The following is a 17,180-nucleotide window of genomic DNA, read 5'->3' on the forward strand; positions in this document are numbered from 1 at the left end:
GTCTTTTGCAAATATCTTCTCCCATTCTGTGGGTTGCCTCTGTTTTGTTGACTATTTCCTTTGCTGTGCAGAAGCTTTTTATCTTGATGAAGTCCCAAAAGTTCATTTTTGCTTTTGTTTCACTAGCCTTTGGAGATGTATCTTGAAAGAAGTTGCTGTGGCCGATGTCAAAGAGGTTACTGCCTATGTTCTCCTCTAAGATTTTGATGGATTCCTGTCTTACATTGAGGTCTTTCATCCATTTTGAGCTTATCTTTGTGTATGGTGTTAGAGAATGGTCGAGTTTTGTTCTTCTGTATATAGCTGTCCAATTTTCCCAGCACCATTTATTGAAGAGACTGTCTTTTTTCCATTGCATATCTTTTCCTGCTTTGTTGAAGATTATTTGACCATAGAGTTGAGGGTCCATATCGCAAAGCTGGGGGGCATCACGTTGCCCAATTTCAAGCTATGTTACAAAGCAGTGATCACCAAGACAGCATGGTACTGGCACAAAAACAGACATATAGACCAATGGAACAGAATAGAGAGCCCAGATATGGACCCTCAACTCTATGGTCAAATGTTTTCAATCAGTATCATGAAAGAGAAACTACAGGGCACCTGGGTGGCTCAGCTGGTTAAGCGACTGCCTTCGGCTCAGGTCATGATCCTGGAGTCCCGGGATCGAGTCCCGCATCAGGCTCCCTGCTCGGCAGAGAGTCTGCTTCTCCCTCTGACCCTCCTCCCTCTCATGCTCTCTGTCTCTCATTCTCTCTCTCTCAAATAAATAAATAAAATCTTTAAAAAAAAAAAAAAAAAGAAAGAGAAACTACAACACTCTCTGTCATAGCCATTCATTCATTACTATGCAGGCTAGGCGACTGGGAAGCAATTACATTGATTACACTGGGCCACCAGAAAGCAACCATATTGCTGCTTCTTTGTTATCAATGCATGAATAGTTATACCTTTAAATAAATACAAATTTTCACATTATCCTCTTCATCTTTGATGTCGGTGTTAATAATATGTGTAACATCTACAGTATTCTATGTATCACATAAGACCGTAATGATGGAGGTACACACAGATGATTCGTCTTGTACACAGATGCTGTAAACTGACAATATAGTAAATATAGTATAGTACTCTAAATGGATTTTCTCTTACATATTTTTCTTAGTAACATTTTTGTTTCTCCAGCTTACTTTATTGTAAGACAAGAGTATATAATACATATAACATACAAAATGCGTGTTAATCAACTATTGAGGTTATCAGTAAGGCTTCCAGTCAACAGTAGGCTGTTATTGTTAAGTGGCTGGGGAGTCCAAGGTGATAACATGGATTTTCGACTGCATGGACTGGGGGTTGGCACCCCTAACCCCTGTGTTGTTCAAGAGTCAACTGCATATGTTATATAGAAACTATTTTATAATTATCTTTCTTTTACTTAAAAATTTGTTATAAACATCTTTCCATGTCTACAAAAATACTTCTCTAATGTAGTGAATAATATCACATGGTATTCTCTTATATAAAGGTCCCATAATTTAATAAACTCTATATTCATAGAAATTCAATTTTTTCCTTCCTATTTTTAAAAAAGTTACTTATTTATTTTAGAGAGAGAGAGAGAGAGAGCACGAGCAGGGGGAAGGAGAGGGAGGGAGGAAGGAGAGGGGGAGAGAGAGAGAGAGAGAAGCAGACACCCCCGCTGAGTGCAGAGCCTGACGCAGGGCTCAATCTCATGACCCTGAGATCATGACCTGAGCCGAAATCAAAAGTCAGACACTCAACTGACTGAGCCACTCAGGCATCCCTTTTTCTTCCTATTTTTAAAACACTGCTTGAAGGAACAGCCTTTTAACTGAGTCGGTGCATGTATACTTGAATATTTTCCTACAGTAGGGTAAAACTGTCTTCTGAATGCCCTTTGTCAATTTTCCTTCTGTTCTTTGTTGATTTTGAAGAGTTTTTTAAAAAAATATGCTAAGGATATTAATTCTTTATCTGTCATATATTTTATGAAATTCCTCCTCATCTTGGGTTATTATTTGTTGTTAGATTTTGCTTATGGTGTGTTTTTTCTCTTTGATGTGTATCATTTCAAAGTTTTTATTATTAAAATTTGTTTCAAAATGTTTTCTGATTCTGTTACCAAGGATAAAAAGTCATTCCTTAACCCATGAATATATATCTATATGTGTTTGGTATAATGAGCCTTTATTTTTTTATAATTAAAATCTACAGAATTCTGAGTCTCGCTCTCCCACGGTGACGATTCTGTAAGGGCGCCATGATACAGCTGAAATGCCTCACTTGCGGCACACACACTTCACTGTGCCTGACCGAGAGAACAGCGGCCTTCATACATTCCTTCGCCCACCAGAAAACATCGTCATTTAAACAAACGTGCCTCACTGGCCTGTCTCGGTAGAAAAGTGACCCCTCCTTGTTTCACATTCTAATGTATCTCCTCTGGTCCCCAGGGATTATTCTCTCTATAAAGGTCTCTAAATCCTGTGTTTTCCACTGCTTGCTGTCCAGCTTTTCCTTTCCTTTGAAGTACAGCTTCTTGGAGAAGCAGTCTATTCTGAGCATCTTTTCCTTTGCACTGGAGACAAATCAGATTCATGCTTCCAGGACTCTCAACCAAACTGTCCTCTTCCAAGTCATAAATGGCCTCTTGGCTGCAAATCCCAAAAGGGCATTTGTCAGTCTGTATTTTACTTCTCTTCCCTCTGGCATTTGTCACTGTTTAATTGTTTTTAATCGCAGTATAATTAACTGCACAGTATTAGTTTCAGGGCTACACCGCAGTGGTTCGACGATGCTATCCATTCATTACTCAATGGCCATGCTAAGTGGAGTTTCCAGCTGTCACTAAAAACGACAGCACAACATTATTGACTATATTCCCTATGCTGTACTTTTCATCTCCAGGACTTATTTGGCATTTGTCACGGTTGACCATGCCTTCCCTAAATCTTTCTCCTGATACAACTTTCTCTGGGTTTTCCTCTTACCTCTATTAGGGTGACTTTTCTGCTGGTTTGCTCATTCTTCTTCATGTGCATATCCATTATGTGTCCTCGGTCCTCATGGCTCTGCTCTTTGCCCACTTCAGAACTAAAGGAGGGAAAGATAAGAAACAAAAGCCCATAAGAAAGCTGCTGCAACAGCTCACCGGAGGCTCTGATTTAGGTCGGGGCAGTAGAAAGAGAGAGGGGAGATTGACAGGAGGATCTGGAAGAACAACATTTGACACATTATATAAGTGATTATGTTGGGGGGTGAGAAGCAGGGAGTTAATCAAAATAATGTAGAGACATGAACCTCTACCTGGTTGGGCTCCTTCTTACTATGATGAAGGGACAGAATAAAATCAATTTTGCTTCTCTCAGGAAAGTATTAGATGTCTGGTAAAAACCAGAAAGCTTTTTATCAAAAAAATAAATAAAAGTTTTTATCAAATTAGATGGAAAAACGTGTGTGTATGTGTGTGCACTCATGTGTGGGTATATAGAAATAAGAGGAAATTTCTTAGTGACAGAGAGAAAGGTGAAGGAAGTTTATGCATAAGAAAGCTGTGATATGATCCAGGAATTCCACTACTGGGTATTTATACAAAGAAAATGAAACACTAATTTGAAGAGATATATACCTCTATGTTTACTACAGCATTATTTACAATAGCCAAGACATGGAAGCAACGCAAGTGTCCACTGATAGATGAATAAAGAAGATGTGGTGTGTATATATATACAATGGAATATTACTCAGCCATAAAAAAGAACAAGATCTTTCCATTTGTGACAACATGGATGCACCTAGAGGGTATTATGCTAAGTGAAATAAGTCAGAGAAAGACAAATACCATATACACTTACATGTGGAATATAAAAAACAAAACAGATGAACAAACAAAAAGCAGAATCAGACCTATAATACAGAGAACCGATGGTTGCCTGAGCAGAGGGGAGTGGGAGATATAGGATCCCAATTGTGGAATGAATAGTCATGGAAAGAAAAGGTACAGTATGGGAGGTACGGTCAATGAGACGGTAATAGTGTTATATGGTGAGAGATGGGAGCTACCCTTGTGGCAAGCACAATGTAACGTATGGACTTATCAAATCACTATGCTGTATACCTGAAACTAATGAAACACCGTGTGGCAACTCTACTCAAAAAAATAAATAAATAAAGCTGTGGTATTCTGAACTGTGGGATGTGGAATGCAGCTTTTTATTTTTTATTTTTTTTTATTTTTATTTTTTTTAAAAGACTTTATTTATTTATTTGACAGAGAGAGAGATAGCGAGAGCAGGAACACAAGCAGGGGGAGTGGGAGAGCGAGAAGCAGGCTTCCCGCCGAGCAGGGAGCCCGATGTGGGACTCGATCCCAGGACCCTGGGATCACGACCTGAGCCGAAGGCAGACGCTTAACGACTGAGCCACCCAGGTGCCCCTGGAATGCAGCTTTTTAAACAGTTCAACAGTAGGAGAAAATATAAAACTAATACTTTGTGAATGAGTGCATAGTAGTGTAAATAATGTTAGGAGAAAGAAAATACAAAAACAGTGACAAAAGGGAAATTTAAAGAGTGGAAGACAGTGTCTCCTTTCTGGAATATCTGGGAATGGTGAAAGAATTTGTCACAGATGCAAGAATTTCAAAATCAAGTAATATATAGGATTGAATAGAGATCACTATGAACTAAACTGTGTTCTCTTAAAACCCACAGGGTGAAGCCCTAATCCCCCAAGTGGAAGCAGGGCTTTTAAGGAGGTTAATTAAAGTTAAATGAGGCCATAGGGGGAGGCTCTAACCTACGGAAGTGGTAGTCTTTATAAGAGAAGAGACACCACGGAGCTCTCTTTCTCCACACACACACAGAAGAAAGGCCACGTGAGGACACAGCGGGAAGCTGGCTGTCTGCAAGCTGGGAAGAGAGGCTTCACCAAAAATCAACCCTGCTGGAACCTTGATTTTGAACTTCCAGCCTCCAGAACTGAAAAAATAAATTTCTGTTGCTTAAGGGATCCAGTCTGTGGTACTGGTATGGCAACTGGAGATAATGATGTGGAGACATAAAGGTAAGGAAAATGGGATCAGATGGCTGAGAAGGAAAAGGTCAGACATTAAAATAAAGTATATATTTCGAAAGGGGGAGAATAATGAGAGAAAGGAAAGGCTGAGTTCTAAAAAATAAGCACTGATAATTTGCAATCTCTCTTCAGGGAACCTATTCTCGGGCATTAAAGTAAAAACTCGGGTATCTCTGGGGGCCAGGGGAGTAATATGGTGAATGAGAGAAGCAAGCTGGGGGTAACACAATAAACTGGCCAACTGCAGAGTGTATGACCCATGCAGGAGAGGCAATCCACTGCCTCAGCTCCAGCTCAGGGATACCATGGATACCATGGAAGACTGTGGAACTGTGGCCCAGAACTTCAGATTATTTTCAAGAGAAGTAGAAAGTCTGCATTTATGTGAAATCTTTTTGTATTTGGGCAACTGAAAATTATACACATGCATGCACGCACACACACACAGTGGACCCAACCAAAGATACCAGGACTGCATCTTGCTGGGCAGGCCCTAGTTTTTGACCTCTGTTCCAACCACAGAGTACCTACCGGCCTCAGGGTACCCCAGGCATTTTACACTTTAGCTTCTGATGTCCTAACGTTTAGGTTCTTCTCTTTTTGTTCACCCTATCTCAATATTGTCTTTAAGACTTAAATGCTATCTTACATCTTTGGCTTTCACTGATCACTGCAGGAAAATCAGACTGTGTGATCCTCTCCACCTTTTCTAATAATCTATATATAATCTAACAGAAAATTATCTTGAAACACACACATGTAGATGTTTGCTTGAGCCAAGATGCAGTAACAGGGACTAGATATACTGCTTGCCCAAAACCACCACCAAGAAACAAGCAAGCAAGCAAAACCACTGGACAAAATATACGAAACAACAGTTTTCAAGACAGTAAGTCATTGGCAACAAAGGACACTGATACCCAAGAGCTGGGGAATAAATGAGATGAACCCTATGGTCACCCATCTTACTACCTTGAGAGCTTCCAGGCCATAGCACAGGGAGATGAAGCCTGCATGGGTCCTGGTGGACTCCCTAGCAGCTGAGGGTCTGAGGAGACAGAGGTGGTTAGAGTTTGGAGTGCCAGGGAGGAAAAAGCTTCAGAGTGACAGAACGGGAGGATCTGCAAAGGGTTACCCTTCAAGCATTCTGCAAGTACCGATGAATGGATGCATCTGAGGAAACTTCCCGAGGCCCGAACAGTGCCTGTTCCTACCAGCCAGGCTGGCAAACCTCATGACTCAGAGGGCACTGCACAGAGTACCCAGACGGACTTGTGTCTGTAGTGAGGAATAATTAATGGCTCTCGTCCCAACTAACAAATCTTAAAAGCAAGACCTGAAAGGATCAAACTGTTCCGAAGTAGCTTAACTACATTCTAGAACAGAGCTTAAGGATATTTATAGAAATAGAGAAATATCTAGGAACCAAAAGGTAAAAAATTTCAATGTATGGCATCCAATAAAAATTTATTAGGGGGGCAAAGAGATAGAAAAATACAACCTACAATGAGGATAAAAAAATAGAAACTGACCCAGAACTGACACAGGTGTTAGAATTATCATTAAAACAATGTTAGAAAAAACATTAAAAGAGTTATTATAACTATATTGCACCTGCTCAAAAGGTTAGGAAGAAACATGGAAGATAACTAGAAAACCCACACTGAATTTCTAGAGATGAAAACTAAAATGCCTGAGGTGAGAAATATACTGGAAGGGATTAAAGTCAGAATAGACACTGCAGAGAAGAGATCAGATAACCTGAAGACATAGCAGCAGAAACTATTAGTAGAAATTAAGTGGAAGCCACAGCAATAGGAAGATGAAATACACACACAAAAAAGAATTAAAAAACATAAAGCATCAGTGAGCTGTGGGACACCTTTATGTGGCCTAATATACGTGTAATTGGAATCCTCAAAGAGGAGAAAAAAACAAAATAAAACAAAACTGAAGAAAAAAGGCCCAAATGTTCTAAATTTGATGAAAATATAAACCTACAGATCTACCAACCCCAGCACAAGAAACATAAAGAAAATTACAAGGCACATCATGATCAAATTACGCAAAACCAGTGATAGAGAGAAACCTTACAAGTAGCCACAGTGGGGGAAAACATGCTATGTATGGAGGAATAAGATAAGCATAATAGTCTATTTCTTGTTGGAAAAAACTGCAGGTGAGAAGACAGTGGAGGAACATTTTTAAAGTACCAGAAAAAAAGTGCAAATCTTTCAACACAGAATTTTATGCCAAGTGAAAATAGCTTTCAGAAACAAAGATGAGGGGTGCCTGGGTGGCTCAGTCGTTAAGTGTCTGCCTTCGGCTCAGGTCATGATCCCAGGGTCCTGGGATCGAGGCCCGCATCGGGCTCCCTGCTCGGCGGGGGGCCTGCTTCTCCCTCTTCCACTCCCCCTGCTTGTGTTCCCTCTCTCTCTGTCAAATAAATAAATAAAATCTTAAAAAAAAAAAAGAAACAGCGATGAACTAGTTCTTTTCAGACATGTGAAAAGTGAAGGCATTTATTTTTAGCTAACACTACAAGCAATTTTGAAGGGAGTCCTCTAGGCGTAAAGAAAATGATAGTCGGCGAAAATATGGATTTACACAAAGGAATTACAAAATAACTGAAAATGGAAACAAAATGGGCAAATATTAAGAATTTCTTATGCAATCTCTTAAAAAGATGAGAGTTTTTTTTTTTTAAGACTTTATTTATTTGAGGGAGAGAGAACAAGAGAGAGCACAAGCAGAAGGAGCGGCAGCGGGAGAGAGAGAAGCAGACTCGCCGCTGAGCAGGGAGCCCGATGCGGGGCTCGATCCCAGGACCCTGAGATCATGACCTGAGCTGGAGGCAGATGCTTAACCGACTGAGCCATGCAGGTGCCCCAAAAGATGACAGTTTAAACAAAAATAATAACATACTGAGGAGTTTATAACTTAAATAAATGTGTGACCATAGACGCATGAAGGTCAGGAAGGAAGATATGGAAGTGTACCATCTTAAAGCTCCTGAAGATATACCGTGTGATAAATATTTGTATTATAAACCCTAAAAAAATCACTAACATAGCAAAACACAGCATTATAGATACTAAGCTAGCAAGCAAGATAAAATAGGTAACATAATCTAAAAGAAAGCAGGAAAAGATGAAAAAAGAACTGATGAGACAAATAGAAAATAAAAAAGCAGTACAACAGACTAAAAATTAATCCATATTAATAATCATATTAAATATAAACATTTGCCTAATTACCCTAATTAAAAGGCAGAAATGGTCATATTGGATAAAATGAGCATGACTCAGCTATACGCTGCCTATAAAAAACATACTTTAATTCTCAACCTATTTGCATCTGTATTTTTTTTTTTTAAGATTTTATTTATTTATTGGACAGAGAGAAACACAGCAAGAGAGGGAACACAAGCAGGGGGGAGAGGGAGAAGCTGGCTTCCTGCAGAGCAGGGAGCCCCATGTGGGACTCGATCCCGGGATGCTGGGATCATGACCCGAGCCGAAGGCAGACGCTCAATGACTGAGCCACCCAGGCGCCCCTTGCATCTGTATATTTAAAGTATGAAAACACATAAACCATTCTAACATTACTAAAAGAAAGCTGGAGAAATTTTGTTAATATTAAATGAAGGAGATTTCAGAACAAAGAATATGACCAGAAATAGTCATTTCATAATAAGGGTGTCAATCCTTCAAGAGTATGTAACAATCCTAAATATATGGACACCTAATACAGAACTTCAAAATATATGACACAAAAACTAACAGAGCTACAAGAATGAAAAAAACAAGCCTGCAATATTAGTTGAAGACTTCAATACCCTACTCTCAATAATAGAAAAGTACACAGAAAATCAGTAAGGCAACAAAAGATATAAACAACACTATTAGCCCATGTGATCCAATTTATTTATAAAAGAATACTTCCGGTAGATAAGTGCATAATACACATTCTTTTCAAGGGGACTAAAAACTTTTACCAAGGGGGACCAAATTAAGAATCACAAAACAATTCTTAGTAAATTTAAAAAGATGTGTATCATATAGAGTATGTTCTCTGACCACAATGGAATTAGAAATCAGTACCAGAAAGATCTCTGGGAAACTTCCTAAACATTGGAAATGAAATGACCCACTTCTAAGTAACCCATAGGTCAAAGAAGAAATCTGAAGGAAAATTAAAGTGTTTTGAAAGAAATGAAAATGAAACCACAACACATCAAAATTTGTGGAATGCCATTCAAGCAGTGCTTAGTGGGAAATTTATGGCACTACATGTTTATACTAAGAGAGAAGAAAGGTGTTAAATCAATGATCACAGTTTCCACTTTAAAAAACTAGAAGAAGGACAAGTTAAATCCAAAATAAACAGAAATAAAGACCAGAGTGGAAATCAATGAAATAGAAAATAAACAATAAACAGAAATCAGTGAAACAAAAAGCCAATTCTTTGAAAAGATCAATAAAATTGATAAACCATTAGCCAGGCTGATTGAAAAAAAAAAAAAAGACATTATCGACACCAGGGATTAGAGAGATGCAACACTACCACAGATTCTTTTAATACTGAAAAGATAATGAGGGAATATTATGAACAACTTTGTCAATCAATTCAACCACTTGAGTGAAATGGACAAATTCCTCGAAAGAAACAAATTATTAAAGTCTATACAAGAAGAACTAGATAACTTAATACCACTTCTATTAAATAAATTGAATTTGTAGTTAAAAATCTTCCAAAAAAGAAAATTCCAGAACCAGACAGCTTTATTGGTGAGTTTACCCAATATGTGAAGAAGAAATAAAATGAAGTCCGTGAAAGTGGTGGAGCTGAGGACTTCTGAATATTCTCTTCTCCAAATAAGCTAGGAGAAGACTGGCAAAAATGGTTAGAATCTACTTTTTCAGAATTCTGGAAATTAGCCAAAAGCTTGTGGCAACTGGGGAATGTTTACTCAAGAAAATGGGTTGAATCTTGGTAAGATCTTGTGAGCTTTGTGGCATTTCAATTTGACCTAGTCCCAACCCCCACTGTTGGCTCTCCTTGAAAAAGAATAGCCTGCATTTATGGTGAAAGCCAGCAGCCTGGCAGCTACTGGAAGGCACAGAACAGGGATGGAGGTCTTTCAAAGCCTCATTTCCAAAGTACTGTCTTCACTTGATCTGTCTGGTGGTTCTTTGGAAGATACCACTTGTAAGGCTGTCTGTATTTGACCTATCTCAGAGTTGCCTTTTCCCTGGGAGGCACTTGTTGAAAACAATTATAGTTAACTTTCTGGCTGAGTGATGGATAACAGTAGTCAAACAATAGACTAACTAAAGAGCTGTAAAGGAAAAGCTGGGGAAGTAAGATGTCCACAGGGGTCTTAAAAGGCTCGGACATAGTTCTGCGAGTCTAGAAGGTCTCATGTGTAGGGTTGTGTGCATGCACAGCAGAGGCCTAAAGAAGGCCTTACGCCTTCACTTCTGGCTGATCCTAATGCCCTGTGCTAACAGGAAGTGAAAGCTAAGACAGAGTTGTCAAATGCTTGGCTAAATATTGAAGGGGTGCATAATCCCTTAGCAAGACTGGGAGACTTACTGGTTCCAGGTGTTTAAGGAAATCTTTGTCCAATTAGCTAATCACTAATCTAACCAAGCAGAGACTTCAGTGGCAAAACATTATAGCGTTATAGAATTTATTCAGAGACGTTATTTAACAAAGAACAACTACAATAAGTAGCAACAACAAACCTCGGGGAAGGGAAGAATCTAATTTCCAGAGTTGTCATATTATAGCATTTAAAATGTCCAGTTTTCAACAACAGATTACAAGACATACAAAGAAATAAGAAGTGTGGCCCATACAAAGGGAAAAAAAGCAATCAACAGAAACTGTCCCTTAGGAAGTCTACACATTGGACTTTCTAGACAAGACTTAAAATCCACCACTGTAAATATGTTCAAAGAACTAAAGGAAATCATGTCACCAAATAGTATCAATGAAGAAATAAAAATTATAAAAAATATCAAATCTACACAGACTCTTCCAGAAAAGGGAAGAGGTGGGAATTCTTCCTAACTCTATCCATGAAGTTGACCTCCCCTGATACCGAACCAGACAAGACATTACAAGAAAACTATAGATCCATATTTCTCATGAACAAAGTGCAAAAAGTTCTAATTAAAGTTTGGAAAATCAAGTCCACCAACTTATAAAAATGATAACCTACCATGACTAAACAAAGTTAATCCTAAGAATGAAAGGTTAGTTTAAATTTGAAAACCAATGTAATTTACCACATTAACATAAATTAATAAAGAAAAATCATGTGATTATTTTGATAGATACAGAGAGCATTTGACAAAAATCCAACATCCATTCCTGATACAAACTCTCAGCAAACCAGGAAATGAAGGAAACTACCCGATAAAGGACATTTATTAAAAAACCTATGATAATATCATACTTAATGGCGAAAGACTAAATGCTTTCCCACTCATTACCCATAAGGTCACGAAGAAGATAACACTATGTACTCTCATCATTTCTATTCGACATTGTAACACTGTACTGGAGATTTATCCAATGCAATAAGGCAAAAATATAAGAATAAAAATAAAAATAAAAGGCATCCAGTTTGGAAAGGGAGAAATTAAACTGGTTTTCATTTGCTTGAATGTTTATGTAGAGAATCTAGTAAAACATACTGAAAAGGTATTAAAAAGGCATTTTAGTAAGATGTCATAGTACAAGTTCAACATACAACAATCAGTAGTATTTCTATAAATGAGCAACGAACAATTATAAACTGAAATTGGAAAACAATATCATTTACATATGAAATACTCAGGAATAAATGAGCCAAACATGTGTAGGACTTATGCCCTGAAAACTGAAAAAACAGTGCTGTAAGAAATTAAAGAAGATTTCAATAAATGAAGAAATATATCATGTTAATGAGTGAGATTACTGAACATTGTTAACATGTCAGTTCTCCCATACTGATCTCTGGATTCAAGGCAATGCCAACTGGAACTGTAGTAGGTTCTGTTGTAGAACAAGCTTATTCTAAAATTCATGTGGGCATAAAAGGGACCTTGAATAGCTAAACCAATATTTAAAAAGGACAAAGTTGGAGGACCAATAATACCCAATTCCAAGACATATTACAAAACTGTAGTAATCAAGACAGTGTGTTACTGATGTAAAGACAGAAAAGTAGATCAATGGATCAGAATAGAGAGTCCGGAAACAAACCCACACATATACTGACAACTGATTTTCACAAAAGTGCAAAAAGGCCATTCATCTGAGGCAAGATTGTTTTTTTCAACAAATGGTGCTGAACAACCAGATATGCAAATGCAAACAAAACAAAATAAACCTTCTGATCCAAACCTCATACCATATATAAAAATTAATGCAAAACAGATCATAGACTTAAATATAAAACCTGAAATTATAAAACTTTTATAAGAAGACATAGGAAAAAACTTTTGTGACTTTAGGTAAAGGCTGCTTAGATACTATAACTAAAGCATGATTCATAAAAGAAAAAAATTGATAAATTGGACTTCATCGAAATAAAGCTTGCTCTTTGAAAGCCACTATTAAGAGAATGAAAAGGAAAAATGGAGCCTGGGGGAAAATATCTGCAAATCATGTACCTGATAAAGAACATATTTATAATATATAAAGAACACTGTGATGTCACACACCTGACAATGGGTGGGTCTAATCTCACAAAGGGGAGGGTAAGAAAAAAGGCTGAAAAATGGATAAAGTAAGAACTTAAAAAAAAAAAAGGTTGCAAATAGTAGGGTATTTTAGGGAAAAAAGATAAACTACTTTCTTCTCATGGACAGAGAAAGAAACTGAGGGTGTCTGGAATAGGATTATTATTATTATTTTTTTAAGATTTATTTATTTATTTATTTGACAGAGAGAGAGAGAGAGACAGAGAGAGAGGGAACACAAACAGGGGGAGTGGAGGAGGGAGAAGCAGGCTTCCCGCTGAGCAGGGAGCCCAATGCGGGGCTCGATCCCAAGACCCTGGGATCATGATCTGGGGCAGACGCTTAACGACTGAGCCACCCAAGCTCCCCTGGAATAGGATAATTATAAAGATGGAATCAGTACATAGTGGAGGATTTACAGGATACTTAGAATTAACCCTATGGCTTCACTATATTAAGAAGAGATTTCATTCATTCATTCAGTTCACATTTGAGTGTTCATAAAGGACTTTAACATGATTGACTATCTGAATTAACTTTTCTCCGATCAAAGTTGTTAATGAAATAAAACATTCTATGTTTAAAAAAAAAAAAACCTGAAAAAACTCAAGTTAAAAACAGATTAATGACTAAGAAATACCAATACTACTTATTAAGGATTGTAACGTACTTACAGAAATTTCATTACAAACTCTGACTTAGGCAGCAGATAATAACATCATAGGGGCATGAGGTACAAAGGGCGAAAGTGTAAGACTTTTAAGAAAATACCTTTGTTAAATTAACCTACTGGAATTTCTTCTTGATAATCTTAAAAAGGAAGTGTAGCTTTACTAAAATGTGTAAAAATTACTTGCACAGAAGTGAATGACATTTCTAAAAAAAATAAGAAAGAATAAACCAGACAAATTCAAGTGGAAGTGGTAAGAGGTAGTCCTACGTGGCTTATTTATATATTCTGGTCAACCAACTAAATAAGCAGATGTTGCAAACTGAATGGCAAGACTGCAAAGAAACACAAAAATTAGCCTCTCTCCATTTATTTGGATACAATGGACTCACTTAGGTAAATTAGAGAAATAAAGAAATGACTTCTTTGTACATACTGGGCTATAATATTTTCACCTTCAACTCACCTACAGTTTCCAGGTCATGAGAAATGTATCTTAATTCATCCTTATTTCTAAGAAATTACTAGTATAGGGAAAGCCCAAAGGCTGCAGATGAACTTGAGCATTTAGACATATCTGAACTTCTTATGAAAATTTATTTTCAGAAGCTTGGTAAGTGCTCTATGCTCAAAAGGAAAAGTCAAACTACCTTCACAGCCTTTAGAAGCTGGGATGTTTTGTGAGGTTTTTTTAGTCAGGAGAGCATGGCGTGGCTGGATCTCTATCACTTGAAAATAGGTATCCAATGCAGTCAGAGTGATTGCAGTCTCTCATTTGCATGTTAGGTAAAAGTTCTAAAAGTTTTTATAAAACATGCTCAAAAACACCAAGAACACTGTTGCCATAATGTATTAAATATGGCTATTTTTTGGTTGCTGAAACAGTTTGTCCTCATTGTTCCAGGGTACTTTTTATATATATAATCTGTCATTGAGTATAAACTCCTTGGGGCAATGACTGTATTATCAACTATTATATAAAATTTTACTTTTTTAGAGAATGGAACTGAAAACTTCCCTGGCAGATGTAACAAGAACAAAAACCGGAAAGACCTGGGATGTGTGTTTGCATCCTATGACTGGCAACAGGAAAGCCTGGAAAGCAAAGGAGATTAGGAAACAGAGGACCTGTGTTCTGGAACTGGGTCTGCCACTTAGTACCCACAGTGACTTGAAACAAGTCCCAGCCTCGAAGATCTTGTTTCTCCATATGTAAGACAGGGGTCAGGATGCTGGTCTGAAGGGCAATGGTGGGAATCATGATCACGTGACTGACTGACTATGCTCTGAAGTGATACGGGCTATAGATAGATAGAGCATCATCAATAGAGTTTCTCTCTCAGAAAGATTTTTAAGCTTCCAACAAAATGGTATTTTACCAAGAAGCTTGACAATACTAAATATGATTTAAGAAACAACAAACACTGCAGTAGTCTGAGAATCTTCGGCGTTGTCTGTGTGTTGACGCAGACCACCCTGTGAATGTTATACAAGGCCTTCCCCCTTAGTTTTCTTGACTAGAAAACAGAGGGGATGTAGAATTTCTAAGGAATCTTCTAGGTCATGATTTGGTGATTCTTGGGAACACCATTTAAAAATTATGTTTGTCTTTCATCTATGAAACATTATCTTGTGAGACAGGCTCATGAGTTTATTTGATAATTCCTGTAAATTAGACTGTCACCTACATCAGAATTTTTGAACTGAAAGAGACATATTATTCTTCAAAAGGTCAAAGCGGATAGCAGGGTTAACTTGAACAAGTATCTTCCTGAAGGAAATTGAGCAGGGATGATCCAGTGCATGTGTGTGTAAGCAAGTTCTCATATGCGTATGAGGGGATGGTGGTGGTTGAACGGGAGGGCACGACAGGTATCTAGGCTGTTCAAGGCTATTACACTCATGTGATGATTTGCTAGTGATGTGTGAATATGATGTTTGGGCTAAAAGTTAGGTATAAAATCATCTGCAGTGATTAAAAAAAAGTGAGAAATATTCTGGGAAGGTTTTTGATGTAATTTTTTTGAGGTAAAAGGGATTTTCTATTTATGTATTAAGTGACACAGCAACTATCTAATAAAAATACAAAAATTTCCTAGTGATCTTTCAAATAAATACCTCAAAGTAAATTGCTGAAATATATTAGGCATTTGTAGAAAATACACAGTGATAATGTTCTGGGTATTAGCTTTTTTTTTTTTTTTCTTCTTTAATGCCTCAAAATAGGTATTTCATATATATATCTTTTTTAACCATATCATCTACTTGTTTTCAGTTAATGTCATTTTGTTTTTTTAAAGATTTTATTTATTTATTTGACAGAGACATAGTGAGAGAGGGAACACAAGCAGGGGGAGTGGGAGAGGGAGAAGCAGGCTTCCCGCGGAGCAGGGAGCCCGATGCAGGGCTCAATCCCAGGACCCTGGGATCATGACCTGAGCCGAAGGCAGATTCCTAATGACTGAGCCACCCAGGCGCCCCTCAGTTAACGTCATTTTAAAATGTTACTCAAACAGGGGTGCTTGGGTGGTTGAGCTGGTTGAGCGTCTGACTCTTGATTTTGGCTCAGGTCATGATGTCAGCTCAGGGTCATGGGATCAAGCCCCATTGGGGTCTGTACTCAGAGTCTGCTTGGGATTCTCTCCCTCTCCCTTTTGCCCTCCCTCCCACTCATGTGTGTGCACACGCGCTCTCTCTCTCTCTCTAAAATGAGTAAATAAAATCTTAAAAAAATAAAATGTTACTCAAAAATAAAAGACAAAGTAGGTCCACGAAAACAAAAATTTAGTGTGATATTTTAATTTTATTTAATACTATTTCTTGTAACTTAGTTACATATACATCCTCAAAGTCCAACCATTAAAATATTCTCCTTAAGCTAGCTTAACTCTTTCAAAAATCAATGATCTGAAATTTAACTTTTGATGTAATGTCCTAAAAAGAGAAATGGAGAAACTGTCCTTAAAAAAAAAACAAAGCAAACAAACAAACAAAAAACCCAACTATTTATCACTGCAAATTATTTAGGAGGAAAAGTTGCTTACTGTGTCATGGACTCTGAGCCCAGTCTGAAACCCGGGGACTTGTCCTTAATGACTGGCTGCTGTGAAAGAAGAACAACAACGGGTAAGAAAAGACTCGGAGAAGACAGTGCAGGCAAATAGTCACAACTTGCTGAATGAGAGAGCACGCCTGTCCTGAACATAATGGCTATCAGCATCATGTATTCCCTCCGATGGAAAACCAAGGAACTGGTTCTCCAGATCATCTGAGCACTCTTTATACCTGAAGTCAGTTTTCAGGTATGTGGCAAAGAAGTCAGGGGTGAATCAGTCTAAATTAATCTAGAAATACTATATGGAGATCACTTAAGTTCGAAATTTATCTTTCATCACTGCAGCTTTCCTTCCTCACCTTTTCGGTACACTTTATATTTTCATAGTGATGATCATCATGGAGCTACATGTAAAATTTTGGATCTGAAAACTCAGTCTTGTACAAAATTTGTTCAGTATGTACTTTATTAATGGCACCTTCCTGAGGAAAACAAATTAATAAGCGCTTCCAGCGATGCCAGATTATACTGAGTGTCTTGTTAGATGTTCCTCTGGAATTCGAGCATTAACTCCAGATCAAAGTCTACTGTGGGAAAATGGTGTTTGATAATCACGAAACAG

General features: G+C 37.7%; 1 protein-coding gene across 1 annotated transcript in view; it reads right to left on the reverse strand.

The window, feature by feature from the left end:
- The window catches only part of LOC145723115 (jouberin-like), an 80,528-nt gene that overhangs the window by 39,927 nt on the left and 23,421 nt on the right, over window positions 1-17,180 (reverse strand). The window contains exons 4-5 of the mRNA XM_081829055.1: window positions 16,548-16,606; window positions 3,012-3,114 (exon numbers count right to left, since the gene is read on the reverse strand). Coding sequence (XP_081685181.1) covers window positions 3,012-3,114; window positions 16,548-16,606 — 162 coding nt within the window. The remainder of the gene's footprint in view (window positions 1-3,011; window positions 3,115-16,547; window positions 16,607-17,180) is intronic.

This window comes from Leptonychotes weddellii, chromosome 8, assembly GCF_054177405.1.
Source record: "Leptonychotes weddellii isolate Sample4059 chromosome 8, ASM5417740v2, whole genome shotgun sequence".
Classification (NCBI taxonomy): domain Eukaryota; kingdom Metazoa; phylum Chordata; class Mammalia; order Carnivora; family Phocidae; genus Leptonychotes; species Leptonychotes weddellii.